The 19,241-nt window shown below is 45.7% G+C and overlaps 1 protein-coding gene across 1 annotated transcript in view; it reads right to left on the bottom strand.

Annotated features, from left to right (window-relative positions):
- Positions 1 to 1,312: 1,312 nt before the first annotated feature.
- Positions 1,313 to 19,241, bottom strand: part of LOC146860243 (uncharacterized) — a 133,727-nt gene continuing 115,798 nt past the window's right edge. Inside the window, exon 5 of the mRNA XM_085646141.1 lies at positions 1,313 to 1,414. Within this exon, the coding sequence (XP_085502267.1) occupies positions 1,313 to 1,414 (102 nt within the window). The remainder of the gene's footprint in view (positions 1,415 to 19,241) is intronic.

The raw sequence follows: 19,241 nt of genomic DNA, 5'->3' as shown, positions 1-19,241 counted from the left end.
GTCAGAACTGGCAGTGTCGATGTTCGCTGGAGTTTCTGTAGATATTTTAGAATTTTTTATGGCAAAATACTTTTTTAACTTCATTTTGCGGATGAACTTGTAGATGTCCACTCTAGTTTGCACATAGTTCATACAACTTTCCGGACAGAAAGATAAACCCAATGCCAAAGTTTCTGCTTGGCCCAGTTGGACTGATGTTAAGTTCACCACTGTATTTGCCTGTGACTTTATTTCCTGTTCCATTTTTTTTTTCGTTGCTGCCCATTTCTTGCATTGCCGGGCTTTCCTTCTGGCTTTCCGTCTTTTTATTGTGTCTTGCTCTGAATTTGGTGCGGGCTTCCGTGGTCTTAGCGTCTGGCGCCGCGCCCGCTGCACAAAATCCAGTTCCTCCCCTGAGGTGAGGGCACCCATGCCTTCTCTTGCTTGATGTCTAATCATTCCGCTACCACCCAAGTCAATCTCGCTAACGGTTAAATTGGATTCTGAAATGGATTCAGAGTCCTGCTCTTGATTTGTAGTTCATTGTGCCCCACTTGATATACCTGGTGGTATCGGTTTCTTTTGAAAAAGATCGTACTTCTTTGCAAATGTAAAGATATGCCCGGTTTCATAGTCTTGTTTGTCCCTTGCGTACTTGAATGCTTTTCTTTTTAAACGTCTCAATTTCACTTTTAGTTTTTGTGATCAAATCCTTGAACTCGAGTTTTGCCAGTTCAATGATAATCTGTATTTCCTTCAATATGGTTTCCCGGTTAATTCTGGCATATTTGATCAGTATTTGAACCATACGCATGGATGCTTCCAAATTACTACTGGCCCATTCCTTCAACATTTCAGGATGAGGATTGTCGAAACTTGGGGCCAGTAATATCCGCAATACTCGTGGTACCCTATTTGCCACCACATATTTCTCAAGTGATTTCTGCTCCCACCACTTGGTCATTTCCGACTTCATTTGTTTTTCCAATTTTTCAAGTAATGTCTGAACTTCTCCTTCCGGTTGGTTAATGGTGGCCGTTCTGTTTTGGCCGTTATATTGGACTACCAGAAAATTGGTAAATAGTTGTGCGGCTGCCGCTTCCCGCTCTCTGATTATCCAATCAGCCATGCTAGGAGATAGATATAGCTATTTGATAAATCATCAGTCCGTAATTGCCCTGAGTTGGGAAAGGGAAATCCGTTGTCAGTTATCCGGAACCCCGGTAACTGACCTTGCTTTCGGCCCCCTGGCTGGTCAGATAATGGACTGTTTGCACACCTCCCCACCTGCAAAGACCATGTTTTGCGATGGCAACGACTTACCAGCTGGTTACTACCAAGAATTGTTGATCCTCCGATGAACGTCTCCAAGTTCCTCCAACTGGGTCTGCTCGCCGTTGTACTTCCGGATGCAGGGGGTCACCAGTGCGAATTCCTTCCGGAATGAAACACAACGAGATAGGCTGGAATCTGGAAAACCCACGAAGGGGGTCCGTGATTTCGGGCACAGCCTGTTCCCGAAGTAATTATGTGTTCCACCAAAATTGCCACAACTGCTGCAAGTCAAAAAGCGGGACACAGACACCAGGTAAGTGCACATTCTTTTCTCTTTATTAGCACAGCAGTTGAGGCGTTTCGCCCATCCAGTGGGCTTGATCACATGATGAAACCACAGTCCATCATCGCTTTTAAACTCCTTCCCGATGCACAACATCACGAGAATAGTGAAAATGGAAAAAATACTAATATATATTTCATCGATACTTGGGTCAACTTAATTCCATATAATTTCATCATATAAATACGAAGGGGCAAGGACTATTAAAATATACTGTAATATAAATATATACGTGCCTTGCTTGTGTCACCGGATCCATGGTGGACTAGGATTTCATATATATATATATATGCTGATGGAGTTGTGTTTTACAAGAGCTGAATAAAATCTGAGCTGCACAAAATTGTGGTCCGTACTCCATTTGTGCACAGAGGAGAAGTCGCTGCGAGAAGAAGTGTTCTGTATATATATATGTATATATATATATATATATATATATATATATATATATATATATATATACACTGAAAAAACCATAGGTTTCAGGGGTGTTATAGTTAGCTGGACTTTTCACTTGTACAAAACCATTGAAATTCCCCCGTTATAGTTAGTTCAGCTAACTATAACTCGCGCGCCCGCAATGCACTGCTGATGATGTCACATATTACATCACTCATGACATGGTCAGTGACATCACTCATCACATCACTGATGACATCTCAAATGACATCACTGATGACATCACTGATGACATCATCCAGTGAATGTGTGTTTTTCTGAAAATTAAATATGTTTTATATATGTATATATCAAGGTCGATGGAAGAATAAATGGGTATATAAGTGTCTAAATGGATGATTTGTTTTTGAAAAATTGATTGTGTAACTGACTGATTAAGTGTATCATAGTGAATACATGGCTTAGTGAGTAATGTTTAAATATGTAAATATCTGTATCAGTCTCTCACTTTGTGTATAAGTGGCTGCATGGGTTGGTGAGTAGCTACATGGGTGTCTATATAGGTTATTAGTTGTTTTTTTGAGTATCAGTCTGAGTGTCTGCATGGTTCGGTGGGGGGGTATTACGTAGTGCATAGTTGCATGAATGAGTGACTCACTGTTTGTATGTGTTGAAGACAGCATGTGTGCAGGACTGTATGGGTGGATGAATGTGTGTATGGGTGTGTTAGTGAGTGAATGACTGTCTCAATAGTGTCTTTATGAGTAACTACATATGTTTTAAACTAGTATATGTGACTATTGGTGTATATAAGTGAGTATATGTGAGAGTGAGAGATTGAAAGAGTTCCTGTATGAATAAGTATGTGTTTCTATAAGTGATTGTTTAAAAGACTAAGTATGTGTAAGTTTCCGTAGAAGTAAGTGTGGTGGTGTGTGTATAACTGTATATGCAAGTAAATGTATGTTTGATTCTTTATTAGCATGAGTGACTGTGTGTGAGTAACTCTATGGATGAGTGGCATTGTGTAACAGGATGTATAGGTGTATGAGTACATATGATGAGTGAGTACATGTATGAGTGACTGTATGAGACTGTTGGTGAATGAGTGGATGTGTATGTGGATCTTAGAATTACTGAAGAGGTTGTTGTAACTGGTATTGGTATGTCCATTGTTTTGAAAATTGTAGTCTCTATTTTTGAATGTGTGTATCAAAGGTTATATTAGGGTGAGAGGAGGTCTGCCACTCTATCTCAAGGATGATGTCATCAGTGATGTCATCAGTGATGTCATTTGAGATGTAATCAGTGATGTCATGAGTGATGTCACTGACCATGTCATGAGTGATGTAATATGTGACGTCATCAGCAGTGCATTGCGGGCGCGCGAGTTATAGTTAGCTGAACTAACTATAACAGGGGAATTTCAATGGTTTTGTAGAAGTGAAAAGTCCAGCCAACTATAACAGCCCTGAAACCTATGGTTTTTTCAGTGAATTTCTGAGGTTTTTTAAATGCTAATTCCTAACTATAACGTGCCTGAAACCTATGGTTTTTTCTGTGAATTTCAAAGGTTTTTTAAATGCTAATTTCTAACTATGCCTACAGAGATAGGACATGTGAAGAAAGAAGAAAAAATGCACAGAAAGAAAAAAAAGAAGTGCAGAAAGAAGCAACAGAAGTCCTCAAAGACGAAGAAAAGTGCAGGAAGAAGGATAACGTGCAGAAAGAACAAAAAGAAGAGCAGAAAGAAGCCTTGTTGCAAAATCATCCTGTACCCTCAACTTTTTCAGACGGATACTGGTGGTAACTGAGTCTGACTAACCAGTCCAAGAGCCAGTGCTATGTTAAAAGACACTTAGAATACAGTGAAAACACCTACATACACTAGGGAACATTACGCGTTGGGGTCCCCCTGTGATTAGCATGACCTCCTCTGTAAGCCCCTAGTATATAATAGGGCAGGGGGATTAAAACTACCTCTTAAAACAGGCCACAGGGCGTTTTTGCACACGTTAACTCAGGCCCCGTCCCCTCCCTTCACCACTGTGTAAACACGCCCTGTGTCCGTTTTTAGTTGGGAGATTAAGTTCATTAGAATCCTGAGGGTCCCTAGGGTCCAACTAGCCCACTAGGTACCTCCAGTAAGTGCCACAGAGCTGCGTTGCAGAGAGGTGTAAAAAGTGGCACGGCCTGAACCACCTCTCTGCAATGCAGCTCAGTGGCGCTTACTGGAAGCACTTGGTGGGCTAGTTAGCCCCCAGGGGCCCTCAGTATTGAAGGGAAATTATATCCCCAATTTAAAATGTGCCAGAGTGCGTGTTTGCACACGTCACCTCAGGGTCCGTCCCCTCCCTTCACCACTGTGTAAACGCGCCCTGTGGCTGTTCTAAGTTGAGCGATTAAGTCCCCTTGAATCCTAAGGGTCCCTAGGGTCAAACTAGACCACTAGGTACCTCCAGTAAGCGCCACAGTGCTGCGTTGCAGAGAGGTGTAAAAAGGGGCTTGGCCTCAGAACACCTGTCTGCAGCGCAGCTCCCTGGCGCATACTGGAGATGCCTGTTGGGCTAGTTGGCCCTCAGGGACCCTCAGTATTGAAGAGGAATTAATTCCCCAACTTACAACTCGCCAGGGGGCGCGTTTGCAGAGTGCTGCAAGGAGGGGGCGTCGCCTCGGCACGATGCCAGTCTTTTAATTTATTTTAATTTTTAAGAAGGGGGGCTGTGTGGTTCCCCTTCCTATTCTAATTTATTGGCCCTGATGACCCCATCCCCCAGGGCCTGTCTCCTAATTATATTTTTTTGACCCCAATCCCCAGGGCCGGCCACTGTTATTTATTATTTTAAAAATATATATATTTATAGACACACCTAGGACATGCTGGACAAACCGTATGTACCTATCACCATGAGGATTTGCGTGATATTCATTAAGCTCTGACATGTCTGATGCCCTACCGTGCCTAATCCCGGCAGACACCCTTGTCGTTTATTTATACAAACATGGGTAGCTATTGACGGGCACATTTAATACACATGCACACCAAGCCATTCAAAGGGGATTCGACAAAAATTCGACCAAAACTATGCAAGAAACCCCCTCACGATTAATAAAACACACATCCACTGCCGGATGTGTAATACTTTTTATTTTACTCTCTGGAAAGGGGACGAACATCACTTGAGAGTCAAAGCGCGCTCCTGGCAGAGCCCAATGCTGTGTTACACCCACCATTGCCTGCTGAGTGCGACACACCTCTGTGTTGTATTCCACTAGCTAGTGCATATGCTATGACACTCTCTAGCCCAGGTGCACTGTAACACCACCCCGTGAATATGTCATGCCACACTTGTCTTCGCACGGGTTATATTGCCCCATCTAACGTGCCTTCCTCGATGCCTATGTTATAACGCACAGTGCTGTGCCATACATATTACAATCTGGGATCCATATCTTTGTCACAGTGCATATGCAACGTTACACTCCCCAGCACATATTTTATATTACAACTTTAGAGACTAGTTAGGTTACACAACACTGCCCTGTGCATATTACACTCCAAGGCGCATATCGCATAGCACGCGCTAGTGCCTGTGCTATCTCGAGCTCTCCAATGAATCTGTCATTGCGCACAATGTATTGCATATTATATTTCACGCCCGATTCATCTTATATCACACTTTTTGGTGCATAGTTTATACCATACACTATATCTAGTTTTCATTTTCAATCGTGCTCTCAGGACTATGTTCTATATAACACTGTGTTCACCTACCCTTTTCACGGGCATTACATTTTGCGATAGGGGTGGAGGGTCAGGGGGTGTTTCTGCCAAGTGAGCCCGGAGTCACAGTCACAAACGTCATCTTCTTCCTGAATAAAAGTGATATTATGCTGCATACTTGTTCATATTTTAAGTAGTTCGCACAGACACACATTTTAAAAACAATAAAGTTCCTAATACCCGCCTTCTCTGAACAGTTAGCTTGCTGCCCCATCCCCCTCCTCCCTATCCTCTGTTGTGTGAATCCATGGACTAGCCTTCTCTCTCCTGCCATGCATGGTCTGATGTGCTGCCACTGCCCTCAATTTAGTATGATGTACCAGTCCACTCCTCCTGCCCTCCATTGCCCAATTCTATGTCCCATCATTGACCTCCTGCTTAAACTCTGTGCTTAGCTTGCTGCCCCTATTCTCCTTCCCCCTGCCCTCCGATGTCTTTGTGCATGCCCCTGCTCCATCCTTTTTGCCCACCATGTTCCATGGACCTGTCACTCCTATCTACTCTGAGTGTTCTGTTGAGCTGCCACTCCCCTCCCACCTGCCTAGCATTGTCAGATGACTGTAACCTGTCCCTGCCACCTCCACCCTGCCTGTCCACATGCCATGCCCCTATCCTCTTCCTCCTGTCCACATGGTCCATTGTACTGCCACACCCTTCTGCCCTCCCTGGTCTGTTGTGCTGCAACTGCTCCTCCTGTCTGCCCCGTGCGGTCTGTTGTGAGGACCCTTCCCCTGAACTTTCTTGTCTGTGCACAGGTCCTGACCCTCCCTTCTATCCTCCATCGTCCTTTGTGCATGCCCCTGAACCCTCCTTCTTGCCATGCATGTTCTTCTGTGCTGCCATGGCCCCTCCCACCTTCCCTGTGTGGTCAGTTAGCTGCCCCTGACCCCCTCCCACCTTCCCTCCATGGTCTGTGTGTATGCCATCACAGTCTCACTGTTGCTCTTCATGGTGTGTTTTACTTCTAGTGCCCATCCTGCCTGACCTCCATGGCTATCTTGCTGCTCCTGCCCTGCCCCCTTGCCCCCAGCCCTCTGTTTACATATGCAGACCCCTACTCCCTCCCTCCTGGCTTGTCTGTTCCATTGTAATGCCCCTGATCCGTCCCTCCTGCCCTTTATGGTCTGTTATGCTGCAGCTTTCTCTCCTCTCTGTCCATTATGGTCAGCTAGCTACCATTGCCTCTTGCCCCTCTGTTCTCTGTTGTCCATGTGCATGGTCCTGTCCCCTGCCTCTTGCTTTCTATGGATTGTTGTGCTGCACTCCCGTCCCGCATGCCCTGTGTGGTGTATTGTGCTGCTGCAAACCCTGATGCCTGCCCTGCAGGGTCAGTTTGGTGCACCTCTCCATGTCCCTCCTGTCCTCTGTTATTCAAGTCCATGTCCCTACCCCATTTCCTTCCATGATCCAATGTACCATACTTGCGAACATTTTGAACTTGGTAAGAGGGAACTTTTGAAAAAAAGCTGGGGTATTGATTTTCCCCTTTGAGTTACATTGAAAAAGAGGAGATTGTAGACAGGGGACAGATCAAATAAAGCCCATTTGAGCTTAAAAACAATGGACGTTTCCTGGCTGAATCGGGTCTGTTGGCATGTATGGTTGTACTACCATTGCCTCTTCCTTCTGCCCACAATGGTCTATTACATTGCCACAGCCTCTCTTGCAAGTCCTGTATTGTTGGTTTGTTGCCCCTGCCCCCCTTTCCACTGCCCTCCATAGTCTGTTGTGCTGCCACGGCCCTTCCTGCCTGCTCAGTGTGGTTAAATTGTTGCCTTTGCACCCTCCTACCTGCCTTCAATTTTCAGAGTCCGTGCCCCTGGCCTCTGCCTCTCAACAGTATCCTAATGAACAACTAGATTGCTAACATTCTATATTTATTACAAAAGTGTGGAACGCCTGACGTCATCTTGATGTAATCAAAACTGTAATACCTAGAGCATTTCCTTTAGAAATTACATATATGAGAGGGTCTTATTGGCATCAAAATTATGGTTAGTGCTCTAAAAGACTAAAATAAGGACATATTTTCTGAGTTTTCAAATAGCGACAAAGCACTTTTAAATTATTTGTTATCTTTATGTTTTTTTATCCAGTTGACCACTTGATTAAATGTTGCACTTAGGGGAGAGGATGTGGTGTTACTTCCAGAACTGCAGACTTTGCAACTGGGGACCAGGTTGGAGTTTCTGCTTCAGCTCGACATTCTGTGATTCTGGTCAAATCACTTAGTCTCCCCATGTCTACAACCAAAATGAATTTGTTCTTGTGTGATGTAACCAATGCTCATGTAAAGCACTCCAATACCTGACAAGTCTGCACTATATAACACTGCAAAAACACAAAATAATACGTGTTTTGCACACTTCTGTCATTGGGCTATATTTGGGCTACATCTGGGTGATTTTGGGCTACATTTGGGCTCTTTTGTCTCCGGTGGCCATTTTGGGAGATTTATTTGTTATGAAGTTTCCTAATTTCCTCATGTACTGCAGTCTCCTCAGTAGGAAATGCTTTCAGTTTTTTACTTTGATTCCATCATGAAGGTATTAAGATATGTCACACATTTGCCATAAATTCTGAATGTTAGCACTCTAGTTGCTCATTAGATCACTGTAGTAAAACTACTGTTCACCATGGAAGTCTGCTCCTGGTATTAAAAGTGCATGTTTCAGTCTGCATGTCAGAATTTTTTAATGAAATAGAAGAGGATTTGAGAAGTCACTCAAAATGTGCCCTCATTTTCTTTCTTCAGCATTAATCATAATTTCTATGGCAAAATGAACCCCCTCATTGTGTTCCTTTTTAAATTAAATGTTTTAAGTGTTACCAGTTTATTCCAATCAAGATGGCTGCAGGTGTGCCATACTTTTGTCATAATGAAGACAGTAAGCGCTCTAGTTGTTTTTAAGAACACTCTGGGACATTCTGTCATTGGGCTATACTTGGGCTACATCTGGGTGATATTTGGGCTACATTTGGGCTCTTTTGTCTCTGGTGGCCATCTTGGGAGACTTATTTGTTATGAAGTTTCCTAATTTCCTCATGTACTGCAGTCTCCTCAGTAGGAAATACTTTCAGTTTTTTACTTTGATTCCATCAAGAAGGCATTCAGATGTGTCACACATTTGCCACAAATTCAGAATGTTAGCACTCTTTTTGCTCATTAGATCACTGTAGTAAAGCTACTACTCACCAGGGAAAACTGCTGCTGGTATTGAAAGTGCATGTTTCAGTCTGCATGTCAGAATTGTTTAATGAAATAGAAGAGGATTTGAGAAGTCACTCAAAATGTGCCCTAATTTTTCTTTCTGCAGCACTAATCATACTTTTTATGGAAAAATGAACCCCCTCATTTTGTTCCTTTTTAAATTAAATGTTTTAAGAGTTACCACTTTAATCCAAGCAAGATGGCTTCAGGTGTGCCATACGTTTATCATAAGTAGGACTGTTAGCACTCTAGTTGTTCTTTGGAACACTCTGGGAAGCTGCAGTAGAACACAAAGGAATCAACTGACAGTCTCTGCCCTTGTTGGATGTACATGTTTTACTGAGAATGTCAGACTTCACTCTCACATGACTGAGAAAGATAATGTGAATTTACAGAAAATATGCTCTCAGTTTAGCTTATAGATCACCTTCCAAACCTCTGTGGGAAAAGCATGAGAAAATATTTTTCTCTCAATCATGATATCCCAGCAGAAGGCTTTTTCACATGGTGAAATCACCTTAGAACATACCACAATTCCTAAAATGAGTATGGTACCATCAACAAATGATTTATAATGTAACTAAAGTCTTAAAAGCTTCTATTAACTGCAATGCATTTTAATGAGGTGCTATGATGTATATTGGTCCCAAGGTGGCTGCCAACACTTCTTGGATGAAGTGCTGACAGCCAATCAGATCTCAGGATGAGATGTGTGGTTAGGCTCCGCCGACATATATATATGATTTTACTTTTGATTTTCTCAGGAGCTACTGAACAGATTGACACCAGATCTGCAAAAGGCACTTCCCTGACCTGAGGACTACCTCTCTGCCAAATTTCAAGTAATTCTGTTCAGCCGTTCGGGCTGTACCTTGGACTAAAGGTCCCTATGGAGAAATGCATGGGGAAAACGTGTTTTGGCACCCCCCTTTTTTCTCGGCCCCCGATTGACGAATCACCCCAAGACTTTCAGGGTAGGAGTGGAGCGGAGCGCCCCACCTATTTTGAAACTTTTGCGAGGATTCGTCAACCGGCGCCAAAGTTATTCCAAATAGAATGTTGCGGATTTCCTATGGAAACACGGTCCTAACTATAACTATCTACTGGCGACCGCCAGTAGATAATATATATATATAGATATATATCAAAGCAAAAATGAAGAATACTTTCTGGAATAGTCAACTCTTATTTATTGACTTTGAACTTCTCTCCTCCTACGCGTTTCGAGCTGAACGCAGCTCTTGATCACAGTAGTCATACAAGTCAGTTTTTTATTTCACCATATTTATACCATGTAGCCACAAGTGCCCATAATGAGGCATTGTGGACTAGGTAGTTTTTTTTACATGTTGTAAATCATTTGTCTCTCAAACCGGCATAGACTTTGTGGGTGATTATTGTTCTACATTAACGGGTGTCAGAATGTTTGCCTAAGTGGCCATATCAAATACAAGTGAGCCTTTATGGTTTGGTTGTTCATAAAAATGGCAGCGTGTAGCATTACTGCTAACATACGCACGTCCTTGGGCTCAATAGTACTAAATAGTACTGAGAATACTGATAAGTCTGTTACAGTGCCATACTTACATCCGGTGTCAATCACAAAGTCCAGCCAATTGACAGAGATTATTAAACATATGCTTTTCCGAAATCCTTACAAAATCAAATCTGCTTATCTAAAAAAGGGGGAGGGGAGCGAGGGCATTACTGAGTTACTATAATTTTAGTCCATATTTTAAATTGAATGTACATATATGAATTATAAACCACTTCATCAGTGATGTAATATGTGACGTCATCAGCAGTGCATTGCGGGGGCTCGAGTTAAAGTTAGCTCTACTAACTATAACGTCCGAATTTCGATGGGTTTGTACGAGTGAAATGTGCAACTAACTATAACGTCCCTGAAACCTATGGATTTTTCTGTGAATTTCAAAGGTTTTAGAAATGCTAATTTGTATTGTAACTATAACGTCCCTGAAACCTATGGTTTTTTCATTGAATATATATATATGTATATATATATATATATATATATATATATATATACATATATATATATTACCTACTGACGGTCGCCAGTAGGTAGTTATAGTCAGGACCTATTATCCATAGGAAATCCGCAACATTCTATTTGGAATAACTTTGGCGCCGGTAGAGGAATTTTTGCGAAATTGTCAAAACTCGTGGCCCGCTCCGGTCCGCTCCTATACTGAAAGCCTCGGGGTGATTCATTAAGCGGGGGCCGAGAAAAAAGGTGGTCCCAAAACGTGTTTTCCCCATGCAATTTTCCATGGGGACCTTTAGTCGCAGCTACAGCCTGAAATGCTGAACGGAATGACACCAAATTTGGCAGAAAGGTAGACCTTGGTTCAGAGTTGTGCCTTTTGCTTAAATGGTGTAAATCCGTTCAGTAGTTCCTGAGAAAATCAAAATCAAAATCACATATATCTATGGCCGCGCTGGATCCGCGCACCCTGCCGAGCACGAGCTGTATGCTAATTGGCTGTCAACACTTCAAACCAGGAAGTGTTGGAAGCCATCTTGTGCCTCGGTAGAACCGAGGCACAAGTAAGCAGAAAATCAAACGAGCAGTACACAAAAAGGGGGAAGGGTAGAAACACCCTGACCCCCTAGGCCTGCTCAGGGGGTCCCACAAGGACCCCAAGGGCCCAAAAAATATTTTTTTGTTTAAAAAACGGTGAACACCGAGCGCGAATGTCGGCCCATATATTTTTAAAAATAAACCCCGGTGGCAATACTTATTATGTAAAGGGGGGCCCAGAGGGGTCCCCAGCCCCGGGGACCGCCACCCCCGGGCTTCTTGGAATTAGGTGGGGGGGCTTTCAGGCCCCCAAGACCCAGGGACCGCCACCCCCCAGGGCTTCAATATAAGTGGGTTGGGGCTCTCAGGCCCCCCCAGCCCTGGGGACCGCTACCCCCTGGGGCTTTCAGAAAATAATGGCAGGGGGGCTCATGACCACCACCCCCGGGGCTCGATCTAATTTAGATTGCGGGGGCACACTGCCCCCCGTAGCCCCGGGGACCGCTACCCCCGGGGCTTTTAAAAAAAAAATACCCTGTGTGGGGGTTCAAGCCCCCCCAGCTCCGGGGACCACCACCCCCCGGGGCTTTGAAAATGTGAGGAGGGGGGCTACGTGGTCCCCCTACTGGAGCCATTGATGGCCCTGGGGACTACCACCCCCCAGGGCTGGCTCCTGCAGTGTCCCGGGGTGCCTACCCTAAGACACTGTAGTTTGCAATGACAGGGAGGGAGCCTCGCGGCTCCCACCCTATCATTGCAAACTGCTTTGCTTCATTGAAGCGAGAGCAGGGAAGCAATGAAGCAAAGCAGATTGCTTTTCCACATGGGGAGCAGCATGTTAGCTGCTCCCCATGTGGAAAAGCAATGCTGCTCCCGCAGGAGGCGGGGAGCCAGCTGGGACCGTGGGGGGATTGGGGACCCCACACAGCCCCCAACGGAGAGGGCCAGCCCCGGCGGATGGGGTCCCTGGGGCTAAAAGTGGCCCTCCTCCCCAAAAGTAAAAAAAAACAAAATGTGAAATGCCGGCTCGGGGGATGGGGTCCCTGGGGCCATAAGTGGCCTGGGAGGGGGGCCATGCGTCCCCCCTCCCAAACAGTTTAAAAAAGAAAAAACAAAAAGGCCATGCCCCGGGGCTGATTAAGGCCTCGGGAAGGGAGCCACGTGGCCCCCTTCCACATTTTGAAAATGTTTAAAAAAAAATTAGGGGGCAGGCCCTGGGGGATGGGGTCCCCAGGGCAAAAAAAATAGAATAAGAAGGGGGGCTACACAGCCCTCCTTCTTAAAAAAAAAAAAGACCGGTATCGCGCCGAAGGCCATGCCCCCTCCTTTCATCACTCTGCAAACGCGCCCCCTGGTGCGTTTGCAGATGGGGAACATATTCCCCTTAAATACTAGGGGTCCCTGGGGGCCAACTAACCCACCAGGAACCTCCAGTAGGCGCCAGGGGGCTGCGTTGCACAGAGGTGTTCTCAGGCCATGCCCCTTTTTACACCTCTCTGCAACGCAGATCTGTGGTGCTTAGTGGAGGTACCTGGTGGGCTGGTTGCACCTCAAGGACCCTCAGGATTCAAGGGGAGTTAATTCCCCAACTTAAAACGCGCCAGGGGGTGCGTTTGCACAGTGGTGAAGGGAGGGGCGGGGCCTGAGTTCACATGTGTGCAAACACACCCTGTGGAGCAGTTTAAGTTGGGGAATTAATTCCTTGTCAATCCTGAGGATTCCCGGGGGCCAACTAGCCCACCAGGTACCTCCAGTATGCGCCACGGAGCTGTGTTGCAGAGTGTTGTAAAAAGGGGCGTGGCCTATGAACACCTCTCTGCAACGCTGCCCCCTGGCGCATACTGGAGGTACCTGCTGGGCTAGTTGGCCCCCAGGGACCCACAGGATTGAGGAGGAATTAATTTGCTAAATTAAAACGTGCCACAGGGCGTGTTTGTAGACAAGTCATCTCAGGCCACGCCTCCTTCCTTCACCACAGTGCAAACACGCTTCGTGGCGCGTTTTAAGTTGGGGAATTAATTCTCTTTGAATACTGAGGGTCCCTGAGGGCCAACTAGCCCAACAGGCATCTGCAGTAGGCGCCAGGGAGCTGCAGACAGGTGTTCTGAGGCCACGCCCCTTTTTACACCTCTCTGGAATGCAGCTCTGTGGCACTTACTGGAGGTACCAAGTGGGCTAGTTTGACCCTAGGGACCCTTAAGATTCAAGGGGACTTAATCTCTCAACTTAGAACGGCCACAGAGCGCATTTACACAATGGTGAAGGGAGGGGACGGGGCCTGAGGTGACGTGTGCAAACACGCCCTGGGGTGCGTTTTAGGTTGGGAAAATAATTCCCCTTCAATCCTGTGGGACCCTGGGGGCCAACTAGCCCACCAGGTGCTTCCAGTAAGCACCACTGCACTGCGTTGAAGAGAGGTGGTGCAGGCTGTGCCCCTTTTTACACCTCTCTGCAATGGTGCTTACTGGACGTACCTAGTGGGCTAATTTGCCTCGAGTGAACCTCAGAATTCAAGCAGAGTTAATCTCCCAATTTAAAATGACCATAGGGCTTGTTTACACAGTGGGGAAGGCAGCGGACGGGGCCTGAGGTGACGTGTGTAAACACGCCCTATGGCGCGTTTTAAGTTGGGGAAATAATTCCCATTCAATAATGAGGGCCCATGTGGGCCAACTAGTCCACCAGGTGCTTCCAGTAAGCGCTACTGCAGGCCGTGCCCATTTTTTCTGCAACACAGCTCTGTGGTGCTAACTAAAGTTACCTTATGGGCTAGTTGTACCCAAGGGACATTCAGGATTCAAGGGGACGGTATCCTCCAAAATAAAACGGCCACAGGGCGTGTTTGCACACGTCAGCTCAGCTCCCCCCTCCCTTCACCAGTATGCAAACGCGCCCTGTGGCATGTTTTAAGAGGTGGTTTTAATCCCCCTGCCTTGTCATTTGAGATGTCATCAGTGATTTCATGAGTGCTGTCATTGACCATGTCATGAGTGATGTAATATGTGACGTCATCAGCAGTGCATTGCGGGCACGCGAGTTACAGTTAGCTGAACTAACTATAATGGGGGAATTTCAATGGTTTTGTATGAGTGAAATGTCCAGCTAACTATAACGCCCCTGAAACTATAGTTTTTTCAGTAATTATATATATATATTTATTAAAACACACAAAAATGGACAGTGGACCAAAAGAGCAACCAATAATGCACCAATCCAATAAAATCATCAATTGAAATTATATGAGAAAAATTAGGTTCTTGTGTGCAAATCTCCGAACGTGCCCCCTGTCCAAGAGCACTCCTCTATTACCAGGGGCCACCAAATGTAACGCAAAATCAGAGATGCACCACTTAATAACAATATTCAAAGAGGTCTTTAAATAGTAATTCTCTATGAAGCCACCAAGTTGTTGCGCACTGGTCGAGTTTATTATCCTTTTTCCTTTATTAGTTCTTTGTTTACATATACATATATGGATGTGGCACTTCTGGCTGTCTTCTGCATGGAATGAGCTCACCCACATCAGTGGACAATAGTGGAAATGTAGCATTCAGCTATGTGTAATGCATCTCATCCAGGTTCATCATACAAGAAGTATTAATATATGATAGAATGCAGTGATACATAAGTGAAGTAGACTGCCATGTACTGCTCACATATGCATTAATGTTTGATAACAATACTTTTGACCGTATCTTGGTTCATGTTAGTATGAACACTGTGACCTGTATTCATATGTGTCTCTACTCAACACATTGGTTCCTTGCCAGACGGAGGAGATGACAGCTCCCAGTATCTCAGCCATTCCCAGATCTCCTAACTATGTAAGAAAGAGACGTAATCTGGACATTTTGTCTTAATAAGCAGACAACACAAGATTTATGCGACCAATTTGAACCTCGTTTACGTCCTCGAAGATACTATCCCATGGCTTTGACACCAATGATGAAAGTTTTGGCAGCATTATATTTCTTTGCTCCAGGTTCCTTTCAGTACACTGTTCCAATTTCTGGAGGAATGTTGGAACCTATGTTCAGTGGTGTACTGCGTGATGTACATGCAGCAATGGTAAGACACATGGACAGCTATATTCAGTTTCACAGGTGTGAAGATTTGGCCAATGTTAAGAGAGACTTCTATGGGTTTGGTCACATCACACATCTGACAGGATCGATAGATGGCACACATATTGCCTTGGTGGCACCAAAAACCAATGAACAAGTATATATGAGCAGGAAGCACTTCCATTCTATCAACATACAAGTGGTTTGTTTAGCATATTTATGCATTTCACACGTCTGTACCAGATTCCCCATTTCTGCCCATGACTCCTTCGCACTGAGGAACAGCACCATAACCCAGCTCATTTCACAAGTACTACCGGAGAGGGCCTGGCTTGTTGGTGAGGATGATCTGTTCAACTTGTGTGTGTGTGATGTCAGGTAGCATGATCAGAAAGTATGTGAAAATTTTTATCACTTCTGTCTGTCTCACATCACTGACGAATCCAACAATGCCAGGGGATGTCTGCTTCAATGAGGCCCATGGAAGATCACAGCATCCAGTGGAGCGGGTTTTGGGCTTCTGAAGACTAGATTCAGATGTCTGGACCGGACTGGTAGAGCCCTCCTCTACTCACCTGGTAAGGTGTGTCACATCACCGTCACCTGCTGTATGCTCCACAACCTCACACTGCAGCGTAACATCCCTCTCCTAGCAGAGGATGGAGAATAGCAGGAGCCACCAGGTGAGGATCCTGAAATGGCAATTGATGATGATGATAGTGGTGAGGAGTTGACATGCGTCAAGTGTTCATCAACAACTTCTTTTCATGAGTGTAAGTATGATGCTGTCATTACTTGGCCTGTTACAGGGACTGAAGGTGTGATGTGAGGAGTTTATAGCTGGTTACCTGTTTGGTATGTACAGCTGATGAAAAAACTGTGCACATTAAGGGGTCGATTCCGATCCTGTATTTTTTTTTTCCGTACGACTCGTATCCGTAATTTTTCCCGCACGAATCGGACAAGTCCCGTCCCACCCATGAAGAACGATTCGTACAGGAAAAATACATACGGATCGGCCCGATCCGTACGAATTGGATCGGGGAAAATTTGTACGAGACGGACCCGGACACTTTTCCGTACGAATCCTAAAAATACAGTCCGACCGTACAAGTACGATCCGGACCGGCTTTCCGACTTAGGATTCGTACGGAAACGTCCCGTACACGGGGAATGACTTTACCCGCTACAAAGCAAACTTTGTACGACTCGTATACCCGGAAAAGTAGTTCCCAGGGTGCGAGTCGTACAGGGGTACGAGTCGTACAGGCCCCACCCATGCACATGTACGCACCTTACAACATCGTGCATGTACGGTGCGTACTCCAACATCGCGTATGTATGCACCTTACAACAACATCGCGTAAGTACGCACTTTACAACAACATCGCGCATCTACGGTGCTACACCAACATTGCGTAAGTACTGACCTTACAACAACATCGCGCATGTACGGTGCGTCTGCCAACATCACGTATGTATGGTGCGTACCCCAACATCGCATATGTACGGTTCGTACCCCAACATCGCGCATGTACGGTGCGTACGCCAACATAGCGTATGTACGCACCTTACAACAACATCGCGTATGTACGGTGCGTACCCCAACATCGCGTATGTATGGTGCGTACATCAACATCGCGTATGTACACACCTTACAACAACATTATCGTGTATGTACGGTGCATACCCCAACATCGGGTATGTACGCACCTCACAACAACATCGCGCATGTACACACCTTACAACAACATCATCGCGTATGTACGGTGTGTACGCCAACATCGCGTATGTACACACCTTACAACCACATCATCGCATATGTATGGTACGTAACCCAACATCGCGTTTGTACGCACCTCACAACAACATTGCGTATGTACGCACCGTACATAGGCAATGTAAAACAGCACAAGGAGGGTCTATTCGACTCGCACAACACCACAAAACACGTCTACAGTGCACAAAACATGGAAATGACTGACCTGGCCACATCCAAACAGGCAAACAGCGGGCCAAACTCACAACCACCCCTTATAACACACCCACCAAAAATTCAAACTGAGGCCCACCCACAAATGGACCAATAAAAAGGGACCACACACACAAACCATGAGCCTTTGTAACAGACTCACTGCAGCTAGAGAGCACACACCAACAACTGCACCCATCCACCTTAACATATACACCTTCACACAACCTCCTTCACACATACCCCCTCTTCACATTCAGACCCACAACTTCACATTCAGACCCACACACCCACAACCATCCACACCCTCACCCCACACCATGCCCACAGACTAGAATCCAAAGTTCACAAGGGAGGAGCTGGAGATCCTTGTCAATGAAGTCATCAGATTCGAGCCACAGCTGTTTGGAACATTGGTCAGACAGACCAGCATAGCCGAAAAATCATGCCTGTGGCAGAGGATCGTCGAGAGGGTGAATGCTGTTGCACCCATCAGAAGGACCAGGACTGAATGCCAAGCCAGGTGGTACTATCTGCAGAGGGCAGTCAAGCGAAAAATGAATGATGACTACGCCCAGAGCAACATCACTGGAGGTGGTGGGCCCCGCAGACCAGTACAGTTCCATCCCTGGGAGGAGAAGGTGATGGCCCTGCTTCCGCCGGTGGGAGTACATGGACTTCGAGAAGTTCCAGAGCCTGGTGAGTACACAAACAACTTATGTAACATGGGGGTAATGGCATCCACACCCCAACTACACAAAATGCACGCAGCTACCTCCAAACACTCACTGGCCAGAACCATAGTCAAAAACAACGCTAATGCCACTAACATGTGCATGCCCCATTGAGAAAGCAAGGCCATGCTATGTCCCATGCTACACGAAGCTATAACCCAAGAATGGATGTCCGGTATCCTGGGAGGGTGGGTGTCACAAAACGCATTCTTGAACTCCAAATCAGACACAATTGCCCTCATCCCATATGGCCCAGGTACATACCCATGCATCATGCTCAATGCACAGGGACTGTGAAAGTACTGACAAGATAGCTGACACTGGGCCCTGATGTAGGCAGCACAAGGCCCTCCTGTGACCAGTGCAAACACAAACACCAAGACAACAAGGTCAGATATCTAGGACAGGAACTCACACTCACTGTCATGGCAGCATGCTCCATGGGGGGACAGCTACATCACCTGGGAACCCCAGTGCCAAATCACACTACACCCACCAGCAGGCCCTGTCACACACACCCCTTACACAAGCAGACACCCCCGGGACAAGCAATGGATTTACCCACTGTCACAATGGACATGTAACAAAACAAGACCAATACATAGACGAAGAAGCATCCAAGCCAAAAACCTACATGTCAAAGACTCAGGAGAACATATCAATCTGTCCCCCGCAACATACCCATCCACAAGTGAACATTGAGGAGAATGTTAGGCACATACAACTACCTGGAGGAACAGTGCCAACTAGAATGTGTATGAAACATGGATGTTGCATGAAACAGCATTAACATTGTCTGTCTCTCAGACACAGGGCAACGTGAGGAATCTCCTCCCAACAATGGGGGTGAAGAATCACAGTCCCAGGCTCGGGAGGAACCTGATCCCACTGGCAGCGATGCCTCTCAACACTCCGCGGATGACCCCGACCGACCT

This window comes from Triturus cristatus, chromosome 3_1 (assembly GCF_964204655.1).
Source record: "Triturus cristatus chromosome 3_1, aTriCri1.1, whole genome shotgun sequence".
Lineage (NCBI taxonomy): Eukaryota > Metazoa > Chordata > Amphibia > Caudata > Salamandridae > Triturus > Triturus cristatus.
The sequence above is the reverse complement of the archived record's forward strand: the minus strand, read 5'-3'. Positions and strand labels throughout refer to the sequence as shown.